The 14,543-nt window shown below is 33.4% G+C and overlaps 1 protein-coding gene and 1 non-coding gene across 2 annotated transcripts; one reads left to right on the top strand and one right to left on the bottom strand.

The window, feature by feature from the left end:
• Window positions 1–2,359: 2,359 nt before the first annotated feature.
• LOC146914110 (uncharacterized) lies at window positions 2,360–7,370 on the bottom strand. Its single transcript, XM_085717023.1, has 2 exons — window positions 7,270–7,370; window positions 2,360–3,307 (listed from the first exon to the last, which is right to left on the bottom strand). Exons 1-2 carry the CDS (start codon window positions 7,337–7,339, stop codon window positions 2,625–2,627), a joined length of 753 nt encoding a protein of 250 aa, XP_085573149.1. The 5' UTR covers window positions 7,340–7,370; the 3' UTR covers window positions 2,360–2,624.
• A 104-nt stretch (window positions 7,371–7,474) lies between these two features.
• TRNAP-AGG (transfer RNA proline (anticodon AGG)) lies at window positions 7,475–7,546 on the top strand. The gene has a single exon. It is a non-coding gene; the product is annotated as a tRNA-Pro (tRNA).
• The last annotated feature ends 6,997 nt before the right edge of the window (window positions 7,547–14,543 follow it).

The following is a 14,543-nucleotide window of genomic DNA, read 5'->3' as shown; positions in this document are numbered from 1 at the left end:
AAGAAAAATATTTCAAACTATTATTAACATTGCTCAAATAAGTGAACTTGAAAATCCACTATAAGTTCATCATTTCAATTGTTAATAAAATATTAATTTTAAATTGTTAAAAGTTTGTTAGTTGTAGTATTCATGTTAGCAAATCTGCTATATATTAAAATGACATTTGATTAAAAGATTAAAACAAGAAATAGTTTCGTTTGGATCATCTTAGTTCTATGTTAAATTTGAAACATATGTAATAATTAGATTTCATCAAGTGGCAAAACGTCCATCCTCCTTAAGCAATGAACTTTTGCAATTATTTATTCTTTAAGCTTCTTGAGATTCATTGACAATGTTAACAATCGATGTAAGCTTTTAACAATAATTCTCAATCACGTTTTTGTTTTATATGAGAATCTGATTCCATCAATGGATAAATGATCAGAAGTCTTAATCACTATTAGAAGGTTTGTTATTATTAAAACGCCATATGACTGAGAATATGATTTGATAATCAAAATAAATGGTGATGTTGGACTAGTTTAGAAGGTTTGTTATTATCAAAGTCTCAGGTTTGATTTTTTTTTTTTTTTTTGTCAATTTCAGTGGATTAGTTTAACTAAAAAAAATTAAAATAAAATAACAAAAGCTATGTCTAATCACTACAGACAAAAGTCATGGTAACACTTACACCGTAGGAAACAATATTTAAAGACATGCTCGATTTGAAAGAAAAAAAATTAAATTTTCTTGTTTTCAATTTTAGTTGTGTAAGTATTACTTCATATGATTGTTGAAGAAGGTGGTGTATTTATAGGAGGTATTGTGCAAAGTACTGATTAATGTTGTTGCTATACTTCATAATGTTACCATTTTGGTATTGTTTGAATTACTGTTCATGGTCGTTGGTCAACTGATCAACATCTTTAGTGGTCTTTGGCAATGATGTTCCTTCAGCTTTTGCTGTTTTTGCTTCTCCTACCTGTTGGCCACTGAGGGAACATGTAATGACAAAAATTACCATTTATGAGATACATTTGCATGGTTGGAGTTGAGAGTGGTCCCAATATTTTTTTTTTCTAGAAAATTTGCTAGTATTTTTTTTCTACCTATTGTGTCTGTGTTGTGTGCGTGTCATGTAGTACGTGCATGTCGTTGGATGAAATGAACATAATGTTGATCAGTGGTCATGTGTAATGTACGTTGTAACATCCCAGACTGCTTACAGGATTGCCGACTAACCCCACAAACCAACACGAGTCTTTTCAGCATGCTTTGTCCTCACTCACATGCTTACCGGGAAACTTCCCGGTAGGTCACCCATCCTAGTACTACTCCAAGCCGTGCACGCTTAACTGTGGAGTTCCTATGGATTGAGCTCCCGAAAAGAAGATGCATCTTGTTGATATGGGTAGTACCTAACAATTCTTATAAGCCTTCCTTCAACCATGTAGTCCCATACCTACACGGCCTCCGGATCCCTCTCATTCCGATGTGTTTCGGATCCTACTATTGTCGTGGGGGTCCCTTGCGGCTTAAACCGTTCCCCTTAGGTCGGGAACCTTTCGTGGGATACGAAAGCCACGACGTGGGTGTTACATGCCCACCAGCTTCCGCCTGGTTCGTCCCCGAACCACACCGTACTGGGAGAGGTCTGCTCTGATACCAAGTGTAACATCCCAGACTGCTTACAGGATTGCCGACTAACCCCACAAACCAACACGAGTCTTTTCAGCATGCTTTGTCCTCACTCACATGCTTACCGGGAAACTTCCCGGTAGGTCACCCATCCTAGTACTACTCCAAGCCATGCACGCTTAACTGTGGAGTTCCTATGGATTGAGCTCCCGAAAAGAAGATGCATCTTGTTGATATGGGTAGTACCTAACAATTCTTATAAGCCTTCCTTCAACCATGTAGTCCCATACCTACACGGCCTCCGGATCCCTCTCATTCCGATGTGTTTCGGTTCCTACTATTGTCGTGGGGGTCCCTTGCGGCTTAAACCGTTCCCCTTAGGTCGGGAACCTTTCGTATCCACCTAGCGGGATATCGAAAGCCACGACGTGGGTGTTACATACGTCGTATACAAGACATGTGTTATACGAACATTGAGGTACGATTGTTCGTTGTTGTGACATGTGTTGTGCGAAGATAAATTTACCCGTGCATCCGCGCACGAGTCGCACACTAGTTTAAAGACATGCTCGATTTGAAAGAAAAGACTAAATTTTCTTTTTTCAATTTTAGTTGTATAAGTATTACTTTTAATTAATCTTTTATTTGCACTTATAGAATATAAAAAATTAATAAAAAATCAACTGCAAAATTCTTTAAGCTGTTTCATTCATACACTAATATAGACAAAATAAAATAGAGAATAATATTTATAACCACAGTAAACTTCAATAATTGTTTTGCAAAGAAGAGTACACAGAAATCACTAATAATTTTGAAGGATTTAAAAAATCCCCATAATTGAAGTTACAAAAAATCACACAACTTTATTAATAAAACCTAAAGGGTTCATGCTATCATCAGAACAAAATTTATAAAATCTCAGAGAGTAAAATTCCAAGTCCAACCACATCTACACATGGCTAAAGCTTACTCTACTCATGTCAGCAACATTTTTCAAATCACAAGTTCTTGAAAGCAGAATCATGAGTTTCCTTTTGTGGGGTGAGTCTAGCAAGAAGTGCCTTATTGTGACAGTGTTCTGTGTCCACAAAATAGAAATTTCCATTAGCCTTAAATGTCACATAAGGCCTATTGGTGTCAGCTGGACGAATATCCGAAAACTTGATAGTCTTTGGGATATGTGTTGCCAACCATGACAACATCTCAACCTCGAAGCTGTCTGAACCAGGTTCCCACCGGAGTTTGTGAACATACGGACTGACGAACCAGTGAAGGATAGCGGTTGTAGAAGCACTAAAGAATATCACAGACGATGCCACTGCACCCTTAAGGATGACATTACTGTCGGGGGATGTCATGAAGGTTATGACTGGACCGAGAGATACCGAGAGGCAGCAAGTTGAGAGAGATAGAAGTTTTACTTTTTTTATGGTACTTGAGATCGGACCGTAGTAGTAAACTGCGGTGTCCTTCTTTCCTTCCTCGGATTGTTGTACTCCACTGGCAGGTCCAATGCTGATCTTGTCTTCCTCTGTTGTTGTGCCTTTTGATGCCCATCTCATTTGAGATGCAGTAAATTGGGAAGACGGCTTATATGCTGGATTTGCATTGCTCCACGGTTTGATTGTTGGATTAGTAGTAACCGGGCGTCCGGATGTGGAGGACCTAAAACACTGGTACACTGAACAATAGAAACAAATGCATCAAAATAAAAACATTAATGGTCATATTATTAAAAATAAAGTAAAATTAAAGGAAAAAAATTATGTTGCATTCTAATCACCATCATTTCAGAAACAACATTCGAAACAGAGGTCTATATAAATTCAGTTCAGGAACATAAACTACTCAGCTTTGCTAACTTAGAATCATAAGATATGTCATAATTCAAACTCAAATACCAAGTAGAAAAAAGAGTAATACATCAAAAGAAGAAAATGGTGAACTACCAATTAAAATTTTCAGAATATACGAAACATGATAAAAAGGTGTTTCCTCAAGAGAACATTGCATTTACATGTGAGTAACCATTAAAAACAGTACATGAGTGATCATTGTTTTTAACACAAGCATAACACTAACATTTTTTAACTTCAAATTATGTGTTTTATAGGTTGTTCATAACTAAAGCTGTTTGTTACATTTACAACTTAATTTGAAGTCCTGTGGTGAATTTTTGTGTCTTTTGATGTGTTCATGATATGTAGTTCGATAGTATAGAGACTATCTATTAGCATTTGGCCTGAACCGAAACATTATGAAAGCAAATCAAACCAGGACCCATGATTCACTTTACTCAATTCCACAACATTCTGTCGTTCATGGTTTATTATGGCAGAAATTAAAGCCAACTAGGGTGATGAACACCTCTCTGGATCATTGAAGAACTGGGATAAATAAATTAGAAATAGGAAAATTGTAAAGCAAATGAGGTTTTTTGTGACAAAAAACAGGTAAGATATCTTTCTTAAGATTCTGTCACTGGCAGTATACATCAGGGTACTGGTGTTTTTCTTCCTAGTTCTCTTGGTTTTTGCCCTGTAGGCTTATACGCTGGGGATTTGGATTGTACTGGTGTTTTTGTTATAGCCCTTTCCTCTTTTCTTATGAGGTTGGGAAATTTAAATAATATGTGCTATTCAAAAAAAAAAAAAAGTATACATCAGAGTCCATAATTGGTGTGAAATAACTTGATTTCACATTTTTGTGTGTAAGAATTTGAAAGAAAGAACAAAATTAAAGCGATGCGACATTTTTGTAAATAAAACTCCTTCACAACAATACGGCTTTGTTTGGTTTCAGAAAACATAATGTTCCAGTTCTCTTTTTCAGCTTTATTTTGAAAACATCACATTGTTTTGACTTTATTTTCAATTTTCAATTTTCAAAGTTTTACACTTTCGTACAAGAAACGGTAACAGATATGATATCGTTGCTTCCATTTCATTACAGCCAAAGCTTATATTGTGTTAAAAAATTGGCATGAACAAAACAAACATATATTATTAGAAGTCTCTGAATCAATACATTACCATCATATCAACTAAGTAAAGCACAAAGGGAAGCACACAATGACAGAAAATATAATCAGTAGTAGGCATCCAACTAAAGAGGTAGACATTCTGAGTTTTTCCCCATAAAGGACATTTTAGAAGAAAAGAGGCTAATTTTTAGTAACAAAGGACTACACATCAAGTCAGCAAAGATCACAGTATATACGACACTAAGTTCTTGGAGCTTAGATTCCGCACAAACTAAAACTTCTTATTCTCATTAAAGTAACTGATAAGACAATCTAGTTGAAGTCCTTCACAATTTGTCTAACTGTTTGCCCTCCTACTTTCAAAATTGATTAAGTTCAACAGTGTTGAAAAATCAGGGAAAAAATTGGGGAAGTGACTACTGAGGAGTCTATAAAAGCTCAATATTTTAGGCCAGTTCTCTTCCCTCAAATTTAGCTTAGGATAACACTATGTTTTTCTACTTCCTTGACGTTCATTGTTCAAAAAGAGTTGCAATTTCAGCCTTGCCTAGCCATTGGAAGAAAAAAAAAATTGCACTTAACTCTTCTTGTCCACAGGAGGATTTCTCTACCTCAAATTACGGCATTTCGGATCACTTCTTTTCAGTGTGATCAATTGCATGTTGCAGAAAATAGTAATTAGTTCAAATCCCAATATGTCAAAGTGTTAAAGCTACTATCAGTGTTGTCATATGGCTGTTGTAACAGCACTATAGCTGCTATCAGTGTTATCATATGGCGGTTGCAACAGCGCTAGCGGGATTCGGAGAAAACTACTTTATAATAAAATCACATTTATCAAAGATAATTGATATGGATGAAAACATCACCCATTTTCTTGTCATAGTCCAAGATCAAATTTAAAAGTTCATATATATTATAACATGCACTAAAAGCTAATCTACAACTGCAGACTCCTTGCTTTAGCTCAGTATGTAGAAAATAAAGGCCTTGTTTGTGTAAACAGCTTAATTTGTAGCTTATAGCATAAACGCTTATCATATAAGCTCTTACGCATAAGGTATTTCTGTAATAAAATATAAAATAAAGAAAAATTGTTTGCGTAAAAGCTATAAGCAGTTGTCATAAGCTATCCTGGAGAACTTGTGGAGATATATTAAAAAAAACATCTTTTGAAAATTTCATAAGTTGTTTTCATAAGTTCTCTCAAACAGTCTCCCAGTCTCACAAGTACTTATGTAGATAAGCTCAAATATGTCAATCTAAACATGCTCGAAAGCCACTATTTGACAAAACTTTTCATTTCTAATAAAAATATCTTCATCAAGATAATTGACATGGATGAAAACAAACTTGTATTTGTATCATTCATTTCCTTCCCATATTCCAATGCCAAATTTAAAAGTTTATATAAAATCCTATTGTTGTTGGGTTTTATTTCTGTGGAAAAAGGCATTGTTTAAACAAAATAATCAACTTTTTAAAGTATCATTTGTTTGTTACAGATTTTGATTTTCAAAAGAACGAAAATCTAGAAAAAAAAAACATTCTAAAAACTGCACCAAATGAGAAGCTGTTATTAGTAGCTTCTCCAGAAAATCATTTTTGATATTTTCGTTAAACAAACACAAAACAACTCATTCTTTTTTTAAAAAAATCGCTAAATTACAAGTATCAAAATCACATTTGTTACAATCTGTAACAAACGAGCCCTAAGTTATAAAATGTACTCAAAGGCGATCTACGACTCCATGTATGTTTAGTTCCTCTTTTGAAGGAGACAAAACTAAGTCTAATGATGTAAAATTGAGTTTAACATACTTGAGTGATACCAACTATAACCTATTTAGAACTGATTCTAACTTAAAGCTAGGATTTGTAGCTTTTGATTGCAAAAATGATTTTCACACTCAAACTTAGTATCCAACTCACTTTTACGGGAATGTATCAAAATATAAACCACTTTACATTCAACGCACTTTTAGCCATAATCAATTTTGCAAAATCAATTCATTCAAAATCAATTTTTGTCAATGTAGAACCAAACATACGTAAATGTATCCAAACATAAACCATTTTACATTCAACCCACCTAAAAAAAAGTCAGTTTATTCAAAATCAACGTTTGGATTGGCTTATTTTTTAACTTATGCAAATAAATAAGCTTTTATGTACTAGTCATAAGCTTTTTTTTTGAGGAACGTACTAGTCATAAGCTTGTCAAGGTAGTTTATCAAAGATACAACTATCGTTAGTGAAAACTTATGCATTAACATAAAAGCTTATTCATTTGAATAAGTTATTTTTCATAAGCTCAAAATAAGTGAATTCAAAACGGACACATAAACAAACTAAGAACATGTCATATGTTGTTTCAAGAATTCTTCCAAACTGTCTCAAAAATGCTTATGACAACTCAAACAACCAATCCAAACAGACCCAAATTCACAAACAGTAAGAAACTAATAAAAAATGTGATTTTTCAGAGAAACATTATTAAAAAAAAAATGAAAAAATTTAAACAAAAACAAAACAGAATGGATATATAGAACAACAACAGTTTCATTAATCATTGTATCATCATCAAAAACATAAAAAGATAAATAAATAAAAAATGAAAAACCCTAAAATGCTGAAGAGAGAGAGAGTGAGATTGGAACCTGAAGGAGATGATAAGGAAGAAGATAAACGGTTGCGGGTTTGTGATCGGAGCAACTGAATCAAACTCATTGTTATGCTGCTATCAACTCAATCTCTCTTTCTTTCTGTGTGTTGTTTGTGAGATGTATATAGTGTATATTGACTCAACGAAATGTAACAAGTGTGTTGTTATGTATCAACGTTGAGGGTGAGAAGCATCGAAAAGGGCATTTGGTCTAGTGGTATGATTCTCGCTTAGGGTGCGAGAGGTCCCGAGTTCAATTCTCGGAATGCCCCCTTTCCCTTTTACAGCTCGTTTTTTACTTACAAACTGAATGCTTGCTTCATTTCTTTTTATTTTTTTGCAAAAAATATAAGTATTTTTTTTTTACAAACAGAAATATTTTTGTTTTTATTGTTTCGAGCTTCGTTAGTGCTTTTGTTTTGGATGGAGGTAAATGTAAATATTTTTGGATTCATCCGTCTTAAATTATACCTCATTTTATTGACAATTTACTTTTGATATTTTTAATTTAAGTATAAAAATAAGTAATTAGGTACAAAAATAATACTTTGTTAAGAAAGAAAGGTGCAAAAAATTGAAGATGAAAAAAAATTTAGTTCACTGGTTCAAGCCTCGTTAGTATCTTAGGAGAGAGGTAGATGTAAATATTTTTCTTTGTAACCGCTCTTTTAATTTGAAGGTCTTTCGTGCCTTGGATTGCAGCATCGCCCCTTTATCCTAAGACTAATGTTGTTTAGTACGGAGAAAATTTCACGGAAAAGCAAGAAACACACTGCCCTTTATTTGCAATCGCTAATCTAACCATCACATATTTCCTATTTTACCACATTGCCCTTGTATTGTAAGCAGTTTTCTACTGCCGTGAAAATTTCGTGAAAAGCTTCCCATAATGTTTTAAAAAAAAAACAGAGAGATAGTGAGTATCTTAATTTGTTCGTTGAATCCATCCGTTTCAAATTATATCTCATTTTAACAACCAAAAAGTGAATCAAAGGCACGAAAGTTTTATAATGTCGTTTCAAATTATATCATTTTATATGTCGTTTTATAATGTCAATGAAGCATTAATGTTTCCTTTTCTATTATACCTTTAATGTTTCTTAATTTGTGTAAAATTGTCAAAGTGACTTATAATTTGAGTTGAAAAAGTGTCTTCTTTTGCCTATCACGTTAAATTTATTGGTGTATTATGCCCATTGAAAATGTTTATTTTTGAGGTTGGCATCATTTCTCAGTGGAAAGTGACTCGCAATCGTTTGTTTCAGATTTCAAGTATTTTCACACTGTTTTTCGTTAGCATTTGAGAAATCGTTGGCTTTATAGTTTAAATATTATTAATGAGTACCCTTTAATTGTGTCTTTGTATCTACAAAAAGGAAATCATTGTGCGAATAAACTTGCTAACTGTACTTTTCGAGTGCAAGGCTTTCCTAATTCGTGGAATGACATTCCTTCTTTTATTAAAGATTTTTTTTTAATTATAAAAAAAAAGTTGACTTTTTTTAATAGATTCAATCTTTCTAACTTTTATTTGGGAAAATTTTGCTAGGTTTTGGATTTTACCTTCGTTGTTGATGAGCTTTGTTTGTGTTAACGGCTTAATTTGTAGCTTATAGCATTAGATGTTATGTATAAAGTATTTCTATAATAAAGATAAAATAAAGTCAATTTGTTTTCGTATAAGGCTATAAGTTATAAGCAGTTGTCATGAGCTATCCTGGAGAACTTATGGAAATAAGTTAAAAAGTGATTTTCGTTCTAGTTAACAAACACAAAACAACTTGTGATTTTTCTTAAGTGAGTATCAAATTCACATTTTTTATAATTTGTACCAAACGAGCCCTAAACTATAAATTATACTCAAAGGTCATCTACAACTACAAACTTTGTGTATGTTTTGGTTCTAATTTTGAAGGACCCAAAACTAATTCTAAATATGTAAAATTGATATTAACATGTTTGAGTGACACCGGCTGTTATCGATTTTGCAGAGGGATAAAACCTAGTTAGGTGGTTTTTGGGGGGGGGGGAGAGAGAGAGAGAGAGGGAGAGAGAGAGAGAGAGAGAGAGAGAGAGAGAGAGAGAGAGAGAGAGAGAGAGAGAGAGAGAGAGAGAGAGAGAGAGAGAGACTTAAGAAGATAAGCGATGGCGGGTTTGCGATCGGAGGAATTGAATTAGACTCGTTGTTATGCTTCTGAAGGAAAGAATCTCTCACTATTTTCTGTATAGTGTATCAATTCAACGAAATATGGGTCCATTTAACTTGGACCACCAACTCTTTGGGTCCAACTTGGACCACCTAAATGACTTACAATGGCAGGTAAAGGATCCAGTCAAGACTCAAACAACACCATAAGCAATGACACAGTGTATCAATTTCCTTCATTTTCTATGCATGTGGTGTCTGACACGTGGGTGAAAAAGAATTTAACGGATGAGATTAAAATTGAAAGATATCTCTTTACTGTTCCTCTTCTTCTCAACCATACATACAATCTTCTCTTCTTCCCTTCTCACGTTTCCTGCTTACGTTGACTCACCATCTTGTTTCCGTCGCGCTGCCTCACCGCCGCCGGAAAGGCCCATCGCTCCTCCTCGAATTGCTGCTAATGTATATTTGTTCTTGAATTGATTGCATATAAAAATTAAATTTCAACATGATTTATGCATGAAATCTGCAACAGTGAGCAAGAACATTGCAAATAAAATTCTACACTATTTCTTGAATTCAATTGATGCAGTACTAGCAATCTTCAATTGATTACAACCACCAAATAATTTATGTTTTAATTGACAGTCGATTCCTAAATTTTAAGAAAGGGGAAATGTTCAGTGAGATTTAAGAAGGTAACACGGAGGAAATATTCACAGAATTAGAACAGTGTTCAGTGGCAGCGGTAACGAGCCTGGTCGACACATTCCGGTGAAGGTAAGATGCAGTGGAGAACGGTGGCGGGGTGGCGTCGATAACAAGGAGAGCCCAAAAATTGAAGCCGCTGGAATTGGAATTGGAGTTGGAGTTGGAAATAATCAGCTGTAGCATGATCATTGTAAGCTTGGAATTGGAGTAAACTTGCTTGAAGGGTTGCCAACCATAAATCTGGTCCATTCAAATATTTTAGTAATAAATCAATGGCCAATATTGAGGTGGTCCAAGTTGGACCCAAAGAGTTGGTGGTCCAAATTATACTCTGCCACGAAATATAATAATGTTGAGGATGAGAAATAGCAAAAAGGGCATTTGGTCTAGTGGTATGATTCTCGCTTAGGATGCGAGAGGTCCTGAGTTCAATTCTTGGAACTCGGAATGCCCCCCAACTCCTTTTCTAATGCTTCACTCGGAATGCCCCCCAACTCCTTTTCTAATGCTTCATTTGTTTTTTTTTTTATTTTTAAATAAGTAAAGGGCAAAGTTATATTATTATTTTTTCAACAAAGAAATATGTAAAAGCTGAAGTAGAAAAATATTCTTGTTTTTATTTCGGAATGCCCCCCAACTCCTTTTCTAATGCTTCATTTGTTTTTTTTATTTTTAAATAAGTAAAGGGCAAAGTTATATTATTATTTTTTCAACAAAGAAATATGTAAAAGCTGAAGTAGAAAAATATTCTTGTTTTTATTTCACGAGTTTGAGCACTGTTAATATCTTTAAAGGAAAAGTAAATAAAAAAATTTGTTTTTGTTTTTACTTCACGAGTTCGAGCACCAGAAATTTTTTATTTTTGTTTTTATTTCACAAGAAGTCATGCTAGTGATACTTTTATAGGAAAGTGAATGTAAATACTTTTGTATGTGCTTCTTTTAGCAAAAAGAAAAAATAATGAAAGAATATCTTAATAGTTTGTTGAATTCATTCATCTCAAATTATGTGATTTTAGTAACAAAAATTGTATCATTTTTTATGTAAAATTATAATGTTAATGAAACGTTGGTATTGCTTTTGCTATTATATATTTTAATATTTCTTAGTTTGTGTGAAATTATCAATGTGACATATAATTTGGGTCAAAAGAGTATCTTCTTTTTTTTTTTTGAAGGATAAGAGTATCTTCTTTTATTTTTAATGTTGAACTTATTTGTTTTGTCAAAAAAAAAATGTTGAATTTATTGGCGTTATTAAGTCCACTGGGATTGCTTATTTTAAAGGACGGTATCATTTCTGACTAGAACATGACTCTAAATTGGTTGTTTCAGCTTTCAAGTTTCCTCACATTGTTGTTCTTTTGCATTTGAGAAATTATTGACTTTATACTTTAAATATTAATTTCTCTCTTATTGTGTCCCATATCTATTAGGAAGAAAATCATTGCGCGAATAAACTTGTTGACCATACTTTTTGGTGAGATTTAGTATGGGAAAGGGAAGTTCTTTCCCACCATGGGAAAGTAAATTTTAACCATTAGATAAATGAGTAACATTGATCTTATCATAGTCTCTCTACACTTGATTTTTTTATTTTTGTCACTTTATCTTCAACCTCTACAATTCATCTTCCTCATTGTCCACCACCACCAAACTATGAGATCCATACTGTTCATCTTCAACAACGTGTATCTTCTCATTTTCATTCCAGAATTTGGGATACCTTTTTGTTTTGCTTCCACCTCTTTCTTTTGTTTAACAACGTGTTGCACAATTTTAATTGAATATTGGGGTTTCAAATTGATTCATTTATTTCAACCATTTTCATAACCAAAATCATTTTCACTTTTCTTTCTATCTTTCAACGTGTTCCTAATGATAAAATAAAATAAAAAAATCAGATCCAATTACCATTCATGGTGATATGATTAAACATGAAGGAAAACAAAAAACCCAAAATATGTCAAAAAAATCAAAGATGAAGATATACAAATTTTTAAAAACTAACCGTGATAACAAATAATCTTCTTAAAAAAAATCGATTAATTCGTGAAGGAAAAAAAAACCAATTGAAATAGATTCAGTGAAAGAGAAGCCCAAAATGTGTTAATGGAAGAGTTTCATGGCTTTGATTTGTGTGTTGCTTGAATTGAATGTTAATTTTTCTTGTGATTCATGGATTAATTAAAGCTTTGTCTGGGTTGTTTCATGGTTGAAGATAGAAAAAAAATTAAAAAATATAGTGTGGAGAGACCATGATAAGATCAATGTTTCTCATTTATCTAATGGTTAAAATTTATTTTCCCATGGTGGGAAAGAACTTCCCTTTCCCATACTAAATCTCACCATACTTTTTAAGTGCAAGTCTTTGCTTAGTGGAATGATCCTTCTTTTATTAAAGATGACTTTTTTAATATAAAAAAAAATATGTGACTTTTTTAATAGATTCACTCTTTCTAATTTTTGTTTGGGATATTTTTGTTAGGTTTTGGAGTTTTACCTTCGTTTTTGGTTAACTAAGCGATAATTTGTGAAGCAATAAACTTGTTTAAAAATTTCAACTTTGAGATTATTTCTTTTTTATTGTTTAGATTTAGAGATCACTATCGATACAACTTCACACAATTTTCAAATGATTTTACGGTTGTATCAATACTAGAATTTGTCTATATTTAATATTGGATTTCTATTTGTTCATTGAATCTTGTATGTCGTCTCAAAACCAGATTTTTCAAGATTGATTGAAGACTAGAGCTCACAACTACAAACTCATGCCTGTAGAGTAGTTCAAGGCTCCTAATTTGGCCAATGCGGGTGCAGAGCCAAAATCCTCTGGCATTGCTCCGAAAGATGAGGATGTAGATGAGACCGGTGTTGATCGCAAGGATATTGAGTTGGTCGTGACTCAAGCTATTGTGCCAAGATCTAGAAATATCCTAAGAAAGTGTTTATGCCAACTCAAACAACCAATCCAAACAGACCCAAATTCACAAACAATACGAAACAACAACAAAAAAGCCATTTTTCAGAAAAATCATTAAAAAAATGAACATTGAGAAAACAAGCAGAATGGATATTTAAGGTAAGTTAAGATAATAAACAATAACAGTTTCATTAATCATTGTATCATCATCGAAAACATAAAATGATAAATAAATAAAAAAATGAAAAACCCTAAAAAACAACCCTAATTAGGTGGCTTTGTTGAGAGAAAACCTGAAGAAGATAAATGGTGGCGGGTCTGTGATCGGAGCAACTGAATCAAACTCATTGCTGCTATCATCTCTCTCTCTCTCTCTCTCTCTCTCTCTCTCTCTCTCTCTCTGTGAAGAAGATATATAGTGTATTGATTCAGACGAATGGAATGAGTATTGTTTTATAATAACGTTGAGGATGAGAAGCATCTCAAAGGGCATTTGGTCTAGTGGTATGATTCTTGCTTAGGGTGCGAGAGGTCCCGAGTTCAATTTTGGGAATTCCCCAATTTCTGGAATTGGGAATTCCCCAATTTCTGGAATTCCCCAATTTCTTTTACATACTCATTTTTACATACAAAATGAATGCAAATTATTCCACATGTTCAAGGTGTGCCTTAAGAGACATATCATTGGTTCATGCACTTTCACCATATTTTGGTATGAGAAATGCTAGGAACACACCTACTAACACTCTCTTTTAACACACCCAATGAAAATTAGTCATGTGTCCAATTTTTTTAATTCATCTAACTTGTTACCGGTTGTTCCTGTTTCTATACATTTGATTTTTTTTTTCTTAATAATTTAACAACTGGAGAGAGAAAGAGAAGAAGAAAATGAAGAGAGAGAAGAGTGTTGATATTGAGGTTTGGATCTGAGGCAAGTCTTCGTTTTTGATATTGTCCCTGAGCTGAGGAACTCTGTTTTTTTTTCTTTCTCTCTCCACGACGCGTTTGTTCCATCCCTTGGTATCGTCTCTCTCTTTGTTTGCAAGCCTGGATGAGGCGTTCCAGAAACTCAATGTGGGACAAGCAATGGAAAAGCATACAATCCCATTTGAAGTTTTTATATAACATTGATATAAAGGATTGCTTCTTTTTTGCAGTATCATGGATTTTAATAGATGATGACCACCAAAATTTTGTTAGGTTTCCTTCCTGTCAATGTAATCTTAATGGGATTTCTTAGCTCTTAGCTGATTCAATTATAGTTGGAGTTGGAAAAGCCACTGTCTTTGACAAAGGAGAACATGGCGTGAAAAGATTGTGTTTGGGGAGATTGAGCAAAGGAGATGAAAAGTAAAAACCTAATTTAATAATAAATAAATAAATGAGTAATTTCCAACACTAAATGGCAGAAAGGGTTACAAGTTAATTGAATTAAAAAAGTGAGACACATGGCTAATTTTCATTGGGTGTGTTAAAAGAGA

This window comes from Medicago sativa, chromosome 6 (assembly GCF_051527215.1).
Source record: "Medicago sativa cultivar Bolivia chromosome 6, Bolivia_mono, whole genome shotgun sequence".
In the NCBI taxonomy this organism is placed as follows: domain Eukaryota; kingdom Viridiplantae; phylum Streptophyta; class Magnoliopsida; order Fabales; family Fabaceae; genus Medicago; species Medicago sativa.
Note: the sequence above shows the minus strand (reverse complement) of the source record. Positions and strands in the feature narration are given on the sequence as shown.